The 18,362-nt window shown below is 39.7% G+C and overlaps 1 protein-coding gene across 7 annotated transcripts in view; it reads right to left on the reverse strand.

Annotated features, from left to right (window-relative positions):
• Window positions 1-3,726: 3,726 nt before the first annotated feature.
• The window catches only part of DYDC1 (DPY30 domain containing 1), a 35,267-nt gene continuing 20,631 nt past the window's right edge, over window positions 3,727-18,362 (reverse strand). For 3 of the 7 annotated variants that reach the window (XM_037804963.1, XM_037804957.1, XM_037804958.1), the window contains 5 exons: window positions 11,738-11,830; window positions 8,420-8,500; window positions 7,901-8,005; window positions 4,201-4,324; window positions 3,727-3,747 (listed from right to left, as the gene is read on the reverse strand). In XM_037804963.1, coding sequence (XP_037660891.1) covers window positions 3,740-3,747; window positions 4,201-4,324; window positions 7,901-8,005; window positions 8,420-8,500; window positions 11,738-11,830 — 411 coding nt within the window. In that variant the 3' untranslated portion in view covers window positions 3,727-3,739. Of the gene's footprint in view, window positions 3,748-4,200; window positions 4,325-5,464; window positions 5,546-7,900; window positions 8,006-8,419; window positions 8,501-11,737; window positions 11,831-18,362 lie in introns of those variants that run through there. The other 4 variants (XM_037804959.1, XM_037804960.1, XM_037804962.1 and 1 more) reach the window with 4 other exon arrangements.

An 18,362-nucleotide genomic window follows, 5' to 3' on the forward strand; every position in this document is an offset into this window, starting at 1 on the left:
CATAGGGGACTGGTGGTTTGATGGGTTGAGCCCTCTACCATAGGTTTTACCCTTGGGAAGACGGTTGCTGCAAAGGAGAGGCTAGGCCTCCCTATGGTTGTGCCTAAGAGCCTCCTCCCGAATGCCTCTTTGTTGCTCAGATGTGGCCCTCTCTCTCTGGCTAAGCCAACTTGAAAGGTGAAATCACTGCCCTCCCCCCTACGTGGGATCAGACACCCAGGGGAGTGAATCTCCCTGGCAACATGGAATATGACTCCCGGGGAGGAATGTAGAGCTGGCATCGTGGGACGGAGAACATCTTCTTGACCAAAAGGGGGAGGTGAAAGGAAATGAAATAAGCTTCAGCGGCAGAGAGATTCCAAAAGGAGCCTAGAGGTCACTCTGGTGGGCACTCTTACGCACACTTTAGACAACGCTTTTTAGGTTCTAAAGAATTGGAGTAGCTGGTGTTGGATACCTGAAACTATCAAACTACAACCCAGAACCCATGAATCTCGAAGACAGTTGTATAAAAATGTAGCTTATGAGGGGTGACAATGGGATTGGGAAAGCCCTAAGGACCACACTCCACTTTGTCTAGTTTATGGATGGATGAGTAGAAAAATAGGGGAAGGAAACAGACAAAGGTACCCAGTGTTCTTTCTTACTTCAATTGCTCTTTTTCACTCTAATTATTATTCTTGTTATTTTTGTGTGTGTGCTAATGAAGGTGTCAGGGATTGATTTAGGTGATGAATGTACAACTATGTAATGGTACTGTGAACAATCGAAAGTACGATTTGTTTTGTATGACTGCGTGGTATGTGAATATATCTCAATAAAATGAAGATTTAAAAAAAAATATATGGTTTCTCAGTTTAATTACTTTTTCACAAAATATGAAAGAGGCCACTTTTTTATTTGCTCTTTTCAGTAGTCTATCCCTGAGTAATTTTAATGGGGATGACCCTTTGGAATGAGGTCTATCTTGGATACAATAATTACCTGGCTGGGACTTGGGCACCCTGAAAACTGTATCAATTATATCAGCTCCGTGCTCCTCCAACCAGGAGGCCCACCTGCTGCCACTGGTACCCAGGGTCAGTGCGAGTGGCAGGAAGAAGCTCTGAGCCTCTCCCTTACACACTCAGCTGGCCAGGCACTCTTCAAGCCCAGATCTGCACCTCTGCCCGATCTTTCTAGGCTCTCGATGGCCTGACCGTTCTTTCAGGTCCCGGGTTCTTCCTTGTCCTTCACCCCCATCCATTCAGCTGCCAGGTCCCCCTTCAAGAAGGGTCAGACTCATCTCCTAGATTCTTTAGAGGCCCTACTAAATTGTGCATGACTTGGCCTTACACATATGCTCCCCACAAGTGCTTGGCACATGCTGGATACTCAACAATGTTCACTGAATGAATTTCCACTGCCCCAGCCCAGGTTCAGACCTTCATGACCGTATGCCTAGAATATGGCAATATTTAGCCTAAACCATCATATATACCACCAGTTAAACATCTTAACACATCTTTTTGCCACATAAGCCACTTTCCCACCCACCCCCATTCCCAGTTAAAATTTTCCATGTTCCATCGCCATCCCCAATGTCAGCAGATACTGTCTCAACTTCTCAGCTTGGAATTTAATTTGCTTCAATTTCTGCCCCATATCAACTTTCCCAGATGTCGCTCTCACTGCATCCCGCATGGATCTGCCATTCCTCTAGCACCTACAGGCTTTCCCACTCACCCTTCGTTCCTTTGCACATATTTTTCCACCTGCCCACCCTCAATCAATTCCCTGCCTTTGTTTGCTGTTTTGTTTTGGATTTTTGTTTTTGCTTGTTTTGGTCTTGTTTTAGGGCTTCTGTCCATGTAAAATCAATAGCACCAACTCCCAACCTGGTCATTTTGCCCTTGCATCATTACTTACCTTCTTGCATAAGCCCTTGCTCACCATCTGGAAGATTCTCAAAAGCACTGACCACCTGTCACACCAGATTCCTTGCCCAGAATTTAGCAAAGTCCTCAGAGGGGAATCAAATAAGAGAGGTTTGTTGAGAGGAGGAAAATTAGGTACAGGGTTTGTGGCCATCGAATGCAATTGGTGTAAGCCCTTAAAATCTTCGCTCTGGAAGGTAGCTGGAGACATCTGGCATGATTCTAATCTGAATGGTGTGTTCAACAAGCTGATCTTTTTTTATTCTGCCAAGGGACTGGAGACAAATGACACCAGAAAAATGACTAGTTCAGAAAACTATCTATGGCTTCAGAAAATGAGAGGAAGTGGTGTGAGTTTTAGGATCACTTGATTGGGCTAGAAGCACTACAAGAAGAGTCATGGATGACTCCCACATTATAAACTGGGACATCTGGACAATAGCGAAGCCACCTCTGGCACTAAAGAAGTAAAAAGGGGGGAAAGATTAGAGGAAAATACAGTCAACTGTTTTAGATATATCTATTTTTAATAGTCTTGGTATTATCCAATTACATTCAATAGTTATAATATGTTAAACAGAACTTGGCTACAAGGTTGGCTTCAACACTTACTGGCCATATGACTCTGGGCAGTTACTCTCTGAGACTTCATTTCCCCATATATTCAAACACAGGCTCATACCGAAACACCCATAAACTCCCAGTGAAGCCCTTGGCACTAGTATATGTCCAATGGAATGCCAGTCCTCTTCCTTCTCTTTTCCCACCATCATGCCCAACTCCTCTCTACCAGTCCTGAGCCCCTTTTCTTTCTTGCACCCACACAGAAAGTAGATTAGTGATTACCTGGGGCTTGGGAGGATGGGGGATTAGAGGTTGATATCTACAAAGTATTATATTTCTTTTGGGGTGATAAAGATGTTCTAAAATTGACTGTGATGACAGTTACACAACTCTGTGAATATAGTAAAAACCACTGAACTGTAAACTTCACATGGATAAAGTGCATGATATATGAATTATATCTCAATAAAGCTGTTACCAAAAAAAAAAAAACATATACAACTTCATCCAGAATAAAGCATCTTCAATCTGAATAAATATAGCATCTAACTTAAAAAGGACTTGAAGAAAAATTAGGTACCCCAAATTATCAAACAAAAATAAAGAATATCGAGTCTGAAGGAAACAAAAAAAAACATATTAGAGGAAATTAAGTTACCGCAAAATATCTTCTCCCATCGACCTTCGTTAAAAAATGAATATTTACATAGTATCACAAATGTGTCACACAGTGACCACAAATGAGATAGTAGTTAATAATGCTGAGAACTAGACTATCAAATTTTAATTATTTTTTTGTGGTTTCTCAGAAGTTGACATATAATTTCAGCCTTTACTTTGGCTGAATATTAAGCATAACATTTGCCATTTGAGATTCAGCCAAAGTGAGTATTTGATGCCCCTGTATTTATTTGATGGTCTGTGTATATCTCATGTTTCTCAGTGAGAAAAACATAGTTCCTTGTCCTTACATCCTTCATATCTTCCTCTCTGCCTTCCATTTCTCTCCTTCTCATATCCTTGCCTTCCCTGAGGGCAGTTCAGTAGGGAAAACTAGAAAACTTCAACTCACCTGCTCAAACCAGCCCAGGATGCCATCCAGGAAGAGAAAGCCTGTGAGAAGAGGAGCCACCCCCTCACCTAAATTGAGTCTTGCTGCAACTCTTAGAATCTGAGATGCGTCCCCAGAGGAGCTGTCTGCCTATGGGTTACAGTCTTGCCTGAGTCCCCCAGCAGTGGGTATCTGCTCTATTCATAAGTCATCTCCCTGCCGGGAAGAGAAAAGGAGAGAAAGAAATAACGGGGAAAATATTGGCGTCATTAAAAAGAAATATTATCCTGTCCTACCCGTTTTGTCCTACCCCATTTGCCTGGGGCCCTGATTACCTAATGAATCTTTGTGGGGATTCTCTCCCCAAGGATGAATCTGTTTAATCTCCTTTTTAACCTCATTCCACCTCCTCTCTCTGGTGTCCTGTTTTGGCTGGGAGCACTTTTCAAACAAGACTAATCCCTGTCCCAGAACCACAATTCTTCATCCTGTGACTTGCCAACACTCAGGAACTTTTACTGCCAAATCCCAGCTCCAGACTGCACTTCTTGGATACTTGTGTTGGCTGCACTGAGCCCCAGAACCCTCCAAGCCTGCCCGCCTGCCCCCAGCCCTCCACAGTGGTGCCATCACTGACTGGGGTTGAGACTTGGAAGGACACGCTGCTACCTGGGCTCCCTGAGACATCCGCCTCGATGGGTGTGAATGCACACGGGTCTCCTTGTGGCGGCACAGTGCCCAGCAGCCTGGAGGACACAGAAGTTATTTCTCCAGGGAACCCAAGACTCTTTTCCTAAAAATGTACAAAACGGGTAGGACAGGATAATATTTCTTTTTAACAACTCCAATATTTTCCCCGTTATTTCTTTTCTCATTTTTCTCTTCCCATTCAAGCAACTAAGTTGTTCTGTCCTCATTGCTTCAGGGAAAGATATGTTATAACCAAAATAGCAAGCAAGTTCCTTAAAGAAAAAAAGAAAAAAGAGCCTCTTCCTGGCATTTGTGTTTTCAAATCTGTACCCTTAATGGAACAGAGAGGACTCAAAACATGGACTTAGGTTTGGAAGGATACTGTAAAGGAAGCAAGGTCATCTCCAGAGTCCAAGGCTAAACCTGGAAGTCCCAAGGGGCCAACAGCACAGTTAGGGGTCACAGACGACCCAGCATCCATCCAAGCAAGCGCCTGCATAGCCTGTCCCCGGCGAGATCTTCCCTTCAACAGCAGACCCAATGCTTCTGCCCAGTGCTTGTTCCACAAGAAGTGATGCCTCCCTGTACCCCAGAACTTTGTTTGGTCCCCACACAATGTACTCTCTGTGGACAGCCCCTTATAATATCCCAATAATTCATGAACTCCAAAGAGGAAGATTGGACCCTGGATACTCAGTTGGGCGGAGAAGCAAGGAAGGAGAAGTCCCCACGTTTGCTCTTAGGTGGGGATGTGCAAAGTAAGTTTGAGAAAATTCTCCCAGCGGGAGAGTGATGAAACACTCCTTGCCTGCTCCACTCTCCATCATATCAACATGGAGGAAGTGCTCTGGGAAGCATCACTTCCAGCAAACGTGGTAAAGCTTTGAGCTCACTCTCAAGAGAAAGCACCATATCTACCTCCATGCTGGATGCTCCTAAGCCCTACACAGTGCAGCCTCTTTCACTTCTCCCAGACCAGTTGCTTTCATCTCAGGCAGTCTTGTTCTCTCATAGAAACATGCCTTCTTTTTAGCTCACATCCCATTTGCCTCTATTGGTTGCTTTAGGAAACTCTCTCTCTCCTGTTCTCTCAATGGAATTGGACAAATAATTAGTAGCATTGGGGAATCCAACACAAGTATTTAAGATTACCCTTGAATCCCATTTATAAAGATGTCCTTAGAGGAAAAAAAAAGTGGAGCTCACATTTGGAGGAAAAAACATACAAACTGGGGACATCTGATTTGAAACTTGAAACAAGAGGAAAATTTTATTGTTCTTAGGTTGGTTGATCCTACAAATCTTGATCAATGTTTAATGCAACCTAAAAGCAAAATAAAAAGTAAAGATGCTTTAACACAATTAGGCGAAAATATGGAAGCCAAAGAAAATAGAAACAGAGTTTATGTCAATTTTATGTGACTATGTACAATTCTCAAGGTAGTTATTAACCCACCTTTCCTTCTGCTTCTGTTGCTATTCTTTCTTTTCCTTCCTGTGGAAGTCCTCTTCCTCTGCCCATCCCCCCTTAAATGCTGGAATTTCTAATGGCTCCGCCTTGGGTCCCTTCTACCTCACACTCCCATACTCTCCTGAGGCTCCTTACTCACTCCCCTAGCTTCAATCAGCATATATGCTCACGACTATGAATTTATATCTTCTGCCTGGACCTCATTCCTATCCTCCAGACCCATATCACACCTCACCTGGTCGTTGGACATTTTCCCCTGGACATCTCAGAGCTCCCTGAAACTCAACACGTCCACAAGTAAGGCCCTCATTTTCAAAAAACCTACTTCCTCTTCCTAAGTTCCTCAACTCACCCAAAGGTAAAACTCTACGTCCAGTTGCCCAAGGCAGAAATCTTGGCATCATTCTTGACCGCTCCCCCCCATCACCACCACCCCAGCCACTCTCAATCCTTCACTGCTGTCTGCATCTTGGTCCTAGCCTTGGTCTCTTTACATCTGAATGACTCAAAAAACTTCCTAAGTGGTCTCACTTTTCCACTCCTGCCCCATTCCAATTGTTTATCCATTTTCTAAAACAGAGATCTAACTCTTAAATGAATCCTTTCAATGACTCCCATTGCACTTATCTCCAAAATCCCTAATGAGACATAGAGACCCCAGTGTGATCTGGCCTCTATTCACCCACCTGGCCTCAAACCACACCATTCTCCTAGTTCCTTGCAGTCCATCCAGAATACTGGACTCTTTCAGTTCCTTGACAGCATCTTGTTCTCTCTCTCCTGTGGGTCTGAGCTCAGGCTAATTCCTTAAACTTCACTTCCTAAGGAAGTCTTCCCTGACCCGTCCAGACCAGATCCAGTCTCCCTGCTCTGTCCTCTCAGATCCTTTCCCACTGGCCCTACAACCCCAAAGGGCAGGGACCCCATCCATTTTGTTCATTGATCTTTTCTAGCTAGCTATGGCTATAGTGCCAAAACACAGTAGACATTTAATAAAAAATGTATCCACTGACTGCCTAGTGCCCAGTCTTTCCAGCTCCACTTTCTGAACAGCTCTTATTTCATGCCATGGATGTCATCTCTCTTTAGATTACTACAATAGCCTCCTAGCTGGCCTCCTCACATCTATTACTTCAATCTCTTCCTTGTACCAAGGTGGTCTTTCTAAAATGCAGTTCTGATCACAACAACCTCCCCTGCCTTAAAGATAACATCTAAAGTTCTGAGTCAAATTACTAGTCCTCTCATGGTCTGCCTCCTGCAGCCCCCACCCCCTGCCCCATCTGCTCTCCCCTCCCTCCTGCCTCCCACTTTCTAAGCTCTCTCTTCTCAGGGTCTTCACACTTTCTGTGCTCTCTGCCAGGAAACCTGTCTCCAGCCCTCTTAACCTCCCAATGAATAACAAATAATTGACTTCCTTTAGGAAGCCTTCCCTGACCAAGTCCTCATCTGGGTCTGCTGTCCCACAAAGTGGGTACACACTGATTAAGTGACCAATGTTCCCCTCTGCCAGGGCAGCCTGGCTTTACACCTGCTGATCTGGCTTAACCGTGAAAAACTCCTCCTTCCACTCTCAGAAGCATCCTGACTTACACAACAAATTACCCAGCCACTCTAACAATGATTATTAATTGCTCATCCAATGTTTTTTTCCCTCCCTCAATGTTTATTCCACAAGGTCAAGACCTGGCACACAGAAAGCACCACTTCTGTTAAATAAACAAATGTACTTATTCACTGTAAAAGCATGCACAGTCATTAGCATATTTATCTGTTTACAGAGTTTGCTGCTGAGAACCAAAATTCCAGCCCCCAAAATTCAAGGATTATGTGTTTCACCAAATGATTTTTAAATACAGATTGTGACCAGAATTTGAGAATTTCAAAGCTGAACTCTCACATTTAGAGGTGACACTCTCTGCCCAAGAGGGCACAGCCATGACCCCAACGTATCAGCCTCCAGCTACTTTCCCATCAGTGACGACACGTTTGTGGGGAGCCAGACACATGTGCACCCTGAGCCTTGTGGCCAGCCACACGTTCACAAAAGGGTGGAATGGCAGTTAGGGACATGGCTGGCCCCCAGAGTACGGGTTGACTTGCCATGAAGCAAAAGGCCCATTTGCCAACCATTGGGCTTTATCAAGGTGAAAAAAAAAAAAAAGTAATAATCTGGTTTTTACGGAACATTTTCCTACAGACACTTACATCAGACAGCAATGGTTCATCGAGTTCTTCCACTCTGCTCAAGTTAGGGGCTCCATACCGATCACTAATCTCTGCTAGCGTTTTGCTGGAGTCAGCCGCTGCTTCCTACAATCACAAAGTTTAATTTTTACTTGTGAACAGTCTCAAAATTAATACATTACTTTTCTTTGGATTTCGACAGAAAATTTCCAAATCTTAACATCAAAACTCAACATCCTTAATTGATCCAATGAGCCAATGCCTATTAATGATGAGGATTCTAGGAATAAATGTTAAAATTCATAAAGTACATTCAGAAATTGAATATATATAACTGTAAGACATTCTGGCTTTAAAGAACAGAAATACAAACTGAATATCTAACTTTTATCTACCATGCAATTTTGCCTCCAAGCACATCATTTTTGTAATTTGTTATTCCTGGAATATATAGGTGGATTATCAGTTTTGAGAATATCCTTACTCAAAATTTAACTACTAATGCATCAAAATTAAGCTTTACTTTCCAGGACGCCTCACCTGACTAAAATAACTTTTCCTTCTCACCTCTAAATGTGAAGCATCTTCACCCTTACTCATATTTTCCATATTCTTTCTCTCCTAAAATATATAAAAATGAAGAAAATACTTTGAATATACATTTCATTTTGATTGCATTTTAATTGTCAAGCATGTCTACTTTTACATAACATGGTAATCAACTTAGCAAAAATCCCATCACACTTAAGGAGTGATCCAAATACTCCTAAAACTGCAATTACGTTTCATTTAATACTCTAATAGAAGACAGCTGTGAGATGGGGACTTGGAGTCTGGCCTCACCACAACAGGATTAGTGACAAGACTCCTCTTATTTCATTGGAATGATTGCTGTCAAATAGCCATTGACATTTTTTATTGAGAATTACGGTATTCATTTTATACATTAATTCACTATATTGCTATATCCATCACTATATTGCCTATTCATCTACAAAAAATAAAAACGTTAATTTATTTTGCCTTCTTTCTCTGTTTCTTACGTACTTTTGAAACAATCTGCCCAGCACATGGTGCTTGGCAAGATCCACGCTGTTTAAACAGTTTAGGTGGAGTGAACCACTCTCATCAGTTAGGGGATGGCAAGCACATTCTTGAAATTCAAGTTCCCAGATAGCAGCCACGGCCAACCTCACACTCAGGCCTTTTGAAGGACAGCAGTCTCAGGTGTACTATGGTTAACTCTTTCCTACAGTGTATGACTGATTTAGTATGGAACTTATGGAAGGAACTAAGATAAGCATAAAACTGAATGCAAGGCTCAAACAAGGCTGATTTCTGGGTCACACAAGAATCCATTTTTCTTTACCCATTTGATATCAGAACCAGAACCAAATATATACAGCCTTTATGAAGTAATGTTTCCACTCTGGAAAAAAAAATACTTTGGTTATAAATATTTGTGTCTATAAATGTGTATGCGGTTATCATGAGAGCTGGCCATAATTCCTTATTCCGTTTACTTTCTGAAATTATACTGCTTTATAATGATTTAAGACATTTAAAAAATGAAATAGGCTGAAACATTAAAACTGAAGACAAACTTCCTAGAAAATATGAAAAATGACAAAAATACAAATTTAAATAAATCTTAGAACAAGACATTTTAGAGAGAACTTGCAATTAAGTAGAGTTTTGCACATTGTTAAGAAGAAGTGAATATTTTTGAAGGAATTAATCTGGCCCAAGTCACTACTGGATGCAGGAATCTTTTCTCTAACAGCTGGACAATTCCCTCTATCATACTCTGAATACTGAAAAAAGAATGAACTGCCCAACATGGGGTCCTCTTTGTGAATGTGGAAACATTCTTCTAAACAAGCCAAACCTTGCCATGGCCTCCATCTTTTCATTCTAAGGCAGTGGGGACATAACTGAGCCCAAGCTAGGAAGGTTAGTTATCTGGTGATCATATATACAGTCCCCCTAATTATAGGGGCCATATGTGGCACTGCTTTCCAGGACCTCTCCACTCTCCGGGGAACTTCCTGTCCTGCACCCACTTGGCTGAAGTGGGAACTTCCTTGTTATCAGGGGATCCTGCCCCTAGCCACAGGAATGGACACGTGACACAAATTAAACCAGTCCAATCTTTCCCCAAGATTTTCTCTTGTCTGAAACCACAAAAGGAATCCACAACATTCTGAGGTTTGGGAGCCATTGAGGACCATGTTCCTTGTGCACATGGTGGACCGTGTACAGCACACCAGGCAACAGTGGGGCAGCTTGAAACTGACAACCCAAAAACAGCAGAGGTGAGACCCCTGGCAGCAACTGAGCCCTTTTCTCTCAAAGGTCTGGAAGGCCCAATTGTGCCCAAGTCATTCACAGATTAGTTGCTACACTCTTTCTTCAACCCAGGATCCTTCCAATAAATGTCATGTCACCAATGATAGTTCAAGTTGGGTGTATGCAGCCTCAAGAAGTCCAGGGAAGAAGGACACGGACAGACTCATCCCTGAGCAAAGAGGGAGGCAGGGATGGGGTGGGGTGGGGGAATAAGCCAGTAGAAATCTTAGTTATTAAAGTTATTGTGACTCTAGTCACACAGGCTGATGGTGCCTGGAGATAGTGAAATAACATACTGACCCTCTGGAGCCACAAAACATAGAGGACAGCCCCTCTTATAAATCATAGGTGTCCAAGCATTCAAATAGAGCTATTAGGTCATCGCAATAAAAAGCAGTTTCAATTCACTTATCATGAGGCCCCCATGTTGGGCAGTTCATTCCTACTTCCCTGGTCACTGTCCTCTTGAGATATTCCAGTTTTTTGTCCTTCATTTCAGATCACTGACTTTTAACTGAAAAGAAGGGGAGTGTGTACTTATCTCTAGGTGTGCCTTAGTGTATGATCATGGGCTTATCCCACTCAGGCAGAAATAACATTAGCATCTGTATTTTTTTGACTGTGTAAAGGGCTTTGAATTTATTCTTTAGAATCCCATCTTGTTTGATTCAATTCACCCAACTTTTAAAAATTGCTTTAAATAAAGATGTGCTCATCTAGGCCATTAATGAATTTACTGAACATACTCTATAAAACCTGCTTCTGTTTTCAATTTTAATTATAGAATAAATAAGGGGAATAACACAGGGTGTGACAATCAGAATGCAAAGAATGGACAATGGCTATAAATGTACAGTATGAAATTACTAGTTGAAAAGTATGACTCAGTCATATTCATAAGTTTGGTCCACATGACACATAACTTCTTAGTCACTGGGAAACACTGGTCAAACCAGAGGTTTGATGTTATACAGACACCGTCAATGGAGGTGGGCTTTTTAATAAGTTACTGCAGAGTTTATCCTAATGAAAAACATGAAGAATCCATATAGAAACATATTTTTAAATGTAAATTATCATTGTTAATACATCTAATGAAGAAAAGAGATGCACTACTGACTTGGAGATCTAAATATCCCTCCATTAGAAAGAACTTAACCTTCAACATCAGCTGCTACAATTAGGGACAGCTAGCTCTTCCCTAAAATGTCGATACTGTCACTATTATTTTACCACTTACAACGCAGTTTCACATATGTGATCTTATTTGATCCTCATAAAAGCCCAGTGAGATAACACTAAAAATATTGTAGTGCTATCCCTATTTTACAAACAGGTAAACTGAGACTGGAAAAGGTTAGAAGACTTGTTTATATCACACAGCTAATGTGTGGCAGGTCTTTAAACTGGGTACCAGGGTCTTTCTGCTATTATACCTGGGAGAAACAGTTCAAAGACTATAAAAGATTGTTAAAAAAAACCACAGACATTTGTAAAAGTTAAAATTACCTGCTCTAATTGTTCCTGAGCTCTCCGTAGCTCTTCTATTCTCTGTCTCTCTTTTTCTTGCATTTCCAACTCCAGTTGTAATTCCAGCTGTTGCTAAATATTCAGAAATAGGTAAGTTGTATTAGAGTCAGAAGAATTGCAATGAACAACTCTATTGCTCTTAAACATCCCAGAATAAATTAAATTTATAACCACCTAAATTTCAAAAAAAAAATACAAAAATAAATGGTCCACCTTCTACAAATACTTCCTGAAATATAAAATAAAAAAGGAAGTTTCCTTAATTGCTAGTTGTCAATCAAGTCACTTTCTCTGTTCTTCTTGAAACTACAAATGAAAAGCAGTAATTGCTTCAGATAAAATCTCTTTAAGCATGAATGGGTCTTCATATACACAGACATTGGTTACAGAACAGTGGGTGAGAAAATCTGAAGTATGTTATCAAAAACCAACAGATAACGACAGTATATTTGGTCCCAACTCAGCATATTTGTCACACCAGAATAAGAGTCAGCAGACTTAGGCTTTCAGTCCAAATCTGGCCTACCACCTGTTTTTGTATGGCCCGTGAACTAAGAATGATGTTTGCATTTTTAAACAGTTGGAAAAAATCAAAATAATAATTACATTTCATGACATTTGAAAAGTATACGAAACTTAAATTTCACTGTCTGTAAATAAAGTTTTATCGAAACAGCCATGCTGATTCATTTACTTATTATCTATGAATGTTTTATGCTACAACAGCAAAGCTGAGTAGTTGCAACAGAGACCATATGTGATGCTCTCTTGGCTCTCTGTTGCTCAGCACACTCCAAATCACAGTGACACAGTTATGACTCAACAATACTTGGAGTGCTGCAATATCTCCATACTGCACCATTCCTTTTTTTTATTAGCCATGTCAAAAGAAGAAAAGAAGTGGACTTTGAATGTCACACTTTTAAGACACAGTAGAATGTAGATTATTTTGTTATCAAATTAAATGGTAAAGTATGGTGTGTTTTTTTTTAATGCAATGGCACCATGCTAAAAGAATGCAATAAACATCACATTGCCAGACTAAGCACTTATCACAACTTGCAGGAAAGCACTGGTTGGAAAAATTAGAAAATTTAAAACAGAATATCTCATCACATCAGAAATTCTTCATGAAAATAAAAAATGAAATTGAAGCTGCAACAAAAGTAAGTTTCCAAGTAGCTCATTTTTCAGACAAGCAAGGAAAGCCATTTACCAACAGATGAGTTAGTTGATACATGTTTGACTGCAGCTGCTGAAAAAAATCTGTCCAGAGAAAACAAACTCGTTAAGATTATTTGCCTTTCAGCAAAAACAATTGCTCAAAAAGTTGCTGCAACATCAATAGTCAATTAAGAAACAAGTCAAATGATTTTGAGTGGTTTTCCTTGGCTCTTGATGAGTCAACAGGTGTCACCAACACTGCTCAGTTGTTCTTGTTCAAGAAGTCAATGCCGAATTTGAAGTGACAAGTGACTAAAGAATTAGGCTCTACAAATAGACTTCACGGAACAACAACAGGCAAGAAGATTTTCCAAGAAGTTGAGAAACACCAATTCAGTACAATCTAAAGTGAAATCTGTTAAGATATATTACCACTGATGTTGGTAAAATACGTGTGGAACAGAAAAAAAGCTTAGTTGGACAAATGTACAAAACACGAGAAAGAGTGTATTTAAAGTCTCTGAGTAATCACTGTATTATACATCAACAACCAGTGTACTGAAAATATTTGAATCTATCATGTTAAGCAGTAGAACAACCTTCATTCTCTCTTCCAGTCTTAACCATCGTCAGTTTTGTGAATTTTTGTCAGATATAAATGCTGGATATATCCTGACTTGCCCTACCACACAACTGTTCCATAGTTTAACAGTAGTAATGTTTTACCATGAATTTTTGAGTTGAGGGCCAACAGTGAAATCTTTCTGAATTAAAGGACCATTCTCAATCACTATTATTAAATATTAAATGGCTTTGGAAATTTGCTTTTGCTACAGACTTGATCATGTTTCTTAGTCAATTCAACCTAAAATGACAAGGGAACAACACTTACACATGAAACTGACAGTATAGTAAAGTCATGTCAACAACAACCAACATTTTTTGAACACAAGTCATGTCAAGCTGCTTTCTACACTTCCTGTGCTATAAAAAATTGTAAGAAACTAGATCTCCATTCCCACACAAATTTGCAGCCCCAGGGTGTTTCTCAGACCTCAATGAAAGTTCAAAGGAAATTTCCATATTTCAAAATCTATTTAGCTTTTTAATTAAGATGCTTCCACCTTCAACTGGAGGTGATCCAGCTACAAAGTAATGACACACTAAAAGGCAAATATCAAGAGAAGAATCTAATAGAATTCTACAAATGCCTTCCAAAAGATGAGTATGCTCAATTAAAATCATATGCATAGGCAATGATATCAATATTGGCAGTACATATTTCATGAAGAAACATTTTCAAAGATGAAATACCCAAAATCTCATTACAGATCAGCAATAACTGATAAACATTTTCAAACAATTTTCATGATAGGGAACACTAACTTTGAACTCCAATTAAGTGAGATGTTATCAAAAATAAAAATTTAATTATTCTCAAAAATAAACCTGTTTTACAAAAAGTTGTATTCAATTATTATTATTATTTGAATTTGATCAATAAAACAGTTGTGGAAATTTGTTTTATCTCTTGCTGTATAAGTGCCTACATAATATCCTTAAATTTGCCTCTTGGCCTGCAGTGCCTGAAATATTTAACATCTGGTCCTTTATGGTGAGACTTTACCAACCACTAAGGTAGAAAATAATTTCTCACCACTGGTCCAGTAGTATCCCATAAATAAGCTAAGCTCATTCCAGTAAGAGCATGTTAAAATTACATTTTAAAAATGCAATTTTTAAAACCATTCATTTCTAAAATAAAGAGATAAACAAAGGCTTTTAAAGATAATGTCTTGGTATTCCTAAGTATTTATTATCCCCACTAAGATAAAAGTGATGGAAATAGGCAGATGAAATTCTGGAACAATATCATTTCAATCAACTTTCAGATACTGGTAAAGGAAGTAAAATAACTCCAACTTCTCAGCAGTAATGCAAAGTATAGCTATTAAATATCATCTAGATTGGTCAATATAACCAGCTTCTTAACATTTTCAGGAAATATTCAAAACCCAGTTCCTTCGCACATGAGCAATACCATGAGAAAGCCACTCAAATAAAAATTTAAAGGCTTTACTTCAAAAATAAGCTCTTCAACAGAAAATAGCAATAAAAATCACTGCACTGTTTACAAGGAATTGGACTTGCTGGAGAGCTCCTAAAAATTTCAAGGAATTTCAAGGCGGCAAATCTACCCTATGATGACAACTACAAAGAGGTGACCAGTGTCTTGAACCTCCACATGACTTGGGGTGCACTGAAATGCCTCTCAGCTCCTCTCCATCTCAGCATCACTCTCTCTTAAGCCCTTCCCTGTCCATCGTTCTTACCATGTGCCCGTCACCTCCTCTCATCTATTTCCACCCACCAATCCACTTCTTTATTCTTTAACTGGCCATAAAATCGTCTGCAGAATATTATTACATCTCCCACCCCCAATAAAATGTTTAGGGTTCAATGCCTGGTGGGTTGCTTCATCCTAGCCATGACATAGCCACAATATGACTAGAGAAATGTTTGATTTCTAATCAAATTTTACCCTAAGTAAGATGAAGTAGATGAGTCAAACAAAGTTAAGTATCTCCCCATCTATGATGTAACTGCCCTGGAATTACATCACAAAACTGAAGGAAAACTGATTCGGGAACTGTTGAGAGGTCTTATTCTGCTGGACAGCGGGGCAGATACCAGCTGTAAAAGTGTGGGGCTGCTGCAGCAGACACCTTTGCCAGTTTGGATAATAGTTTGACATCCAACTCAACACTTTGCAACTCCCTCTAAAGAATAAGCTAATGTTTGTATCAATGTTGAATTTCTCGAACTTCTTAGCTGCGCTTCATGGGGTTGCATAAAAGAATGTTCTTGTTCATGGGAATTGTATATGTGAACTACAGTGTTTGTTCAAGGATGTGTGCAGCTTGCTCTCATATGTCCAGAAGACAGAGCAATAGATGATGGATAATAGATAGCAAGGGAGTGGGGGGGAGAAATGGTATTGTGACAGCATGTTAAAGTTGGTGGATCGGGGTATCAGGGGAGGGGGCCAGGGTATGCTGGAGTTCTGTGTATGGGGTTTCTATTGTCAACTGTTCCTATAACTTTGAATTTATTTCAAAATAAAATTAAAAAAAAAAAAAGAATAAGCTAATGACTTAAAATTAAGGCTCAGAAGCAATAAAGTTTTCAACAGCTACATCCATCTAAAGATAGCAGACTCAGATGCCTAGAATTTTCTACCTAAGGGATGGGAGATTATGCAAAGAAGCTATTTGTTAGGTCTATATTTTCCTTTCTATCAACACACCCAAATAATAGGCTTCTTTCCCTTTCTTAAATGTGTAGACTCAAGTCTGGCCATTAGAGTTCTTAATTTAGTAGAACTTAACAATGGCTTAAATTTTTTTTTTTTTTATGATGTGAAATTTTATTGAGTGGGGGGTCCCCCCCTCCCTTTTTTTTTTTTTTTTCATTTTTATTGAGATTGTTCAGATACCATACAATTATCCAAAGATCCAAAGTGTATAATCACTTGCTCCTGGGTACCCTCATACAGCTGTGCATCCATCACACTTAATTTTTGTTCAATTTTTAGAAACTTTTCATTACTTCAGACAAGAAATAAAGTGAAAGATGAAAAAAGAAAAAAAGAAAAGGAAACTCTAAACCTCCCCTATCCCTAACCAACCCCCCTCAATTGTTGACTCCTAGTATTGATATAGTACGTTTGTTACTGTTTATGAAAAAATGTTGAAATACTACTAACTGTAGTATATAGTTTGTAATATGTATATAGTTCTTCCCTATATGCCCCTCTATTATTAACTTCTAATTGTATTGTCATACATTTGTTCTGGTTCATGAAGTGATTTCTATTATTTGTACAGTTGATCATGGACATTGCCCACCATAGGATTCAGTTTTATACATTTCCATCTTTTGACCTCCAACTTTCCTTCTGGTGACATGTATGACTCTGAGCTTCCCCTTTCCACCTCATTCACATACCATTCGGAGCTGTTAGTTATTCTCACATCTTGCTACCAACACCCCTGTTCATTTCCAAACATTTAAGTTCATCCTAACTGAACATTCTGCTCATACTAAGCAAGAGCATCTACATTTCTTCCACAAGGCAGGAGGGAGAGTCAAAGAAGGCAGAGAGGCAAAAGAAAGAGGAAACAAAAAAAATGACAGCTAGGAAGCAGCAAAAGGAAAAATAACCTTAAATCAAAGTAGAATAAAGAATCAGACAATACCACCAATGTCAAGTGTCTAACATGCCTCCTCTATCCTCCCCTCTTATCTGCATTCACCTTGGTATATCACCTTTGTTACATTAAAGGAAGCATAATACAATGATTCTATTAGTTACAGTCTCTAGTTTATGCTGATTGCATCCCTCCCCCAATGCCTCCCCATTTTTAACACCTTGCAAGGCTGACATTTGCTTGTTCTCCCTCGTAAAAGAACATATTTGTACATTTTATCACAATTGTTGAATACTCTAGATTTCACCAAGTTACACAGTCCCAGTCATTATCTTTCCTCCTTTCTTGTGGTGTCTCACATGCACCCCATCTTTCTCTCTCAACCGTATTCATAGTTACCTTTGTTCAGTGTACTTACGTTGTTGTGCTACCATCACCCAAAATTGTGTTCCAAACCACACATTCCTGTCTTCTATCACTCTGTAGTGCTCCCTTTAGTATTTCCTGTAGGGCAGGTGTCTTGTTCACAAAGTCTCTCGTTGTCTGTTTGTCAGAAAATATTCTGAGCTCTCCCTCATATTTGAAGGACAGCTTTGCTGGATACAGGATTCTTGGTTGGTGGTTTTTCTCTTTCAGTATTTTAAATATATCACACCACTTCCTTCTTGCCTCCATGGTTTCTGCTGAGAGATCTGCACATAGTCTTATTAAGCTTCCTTTGTATGTGATGGATTGCTTTTCTCTTGCTGCTTTCAGGATTCTCTCTTTGTCTTTGACATTTGATAATCTGATTATTAAGTGTCTTGGCTTAGGCCTATTCATATCTCTTCTGTTTGGAGTACGCTGCGCTTCTTGGATCTGTAATTTTATGTCTTTCGTAAGAGATGGGAAATTTTCATTAATTATTTCCTCTATTATTGCTTCTGCCCCCTTTCCCTTCTCTTCTCCTTCTGGGACACCAATGATACGTACATTATTGTACTTTGTTTCATCCTTGAGTTCCCGGAGACGTTGCTCATATTTTTTCATTCTTTTCTCCATCTGCTCCTTTGCGTGTAGGCTTTCAGGTATTTTGTTCTCCAGTTCCTGAGTGTTTTCTTCTGCCTCTTGAGATCTGCTGTTGTATGTTTCCATTGTGTCTTTCATCTCTTGTGTTGTGCCTTTCATTTCTATAGATTCTACTAGCAGGTTTTTTGAACTTTTGATTTCTGCCATATACATGTCCAGTG

This window comes from Choloepus didactylus, chromosome 15 (genome assembly GCF_015220235.1).
Source record: "Choloepus didactylus isolate mChoDid1 chromosome 15, mChoDid1.pri, whole genome shotgun sequence".
Classification (NCBI taxonomy): Eukaryota; Metazoa; Chordata; class Mammalia; order Pilosa; family Megalonychidae; genus Choloepus; species Choloepus didactylus.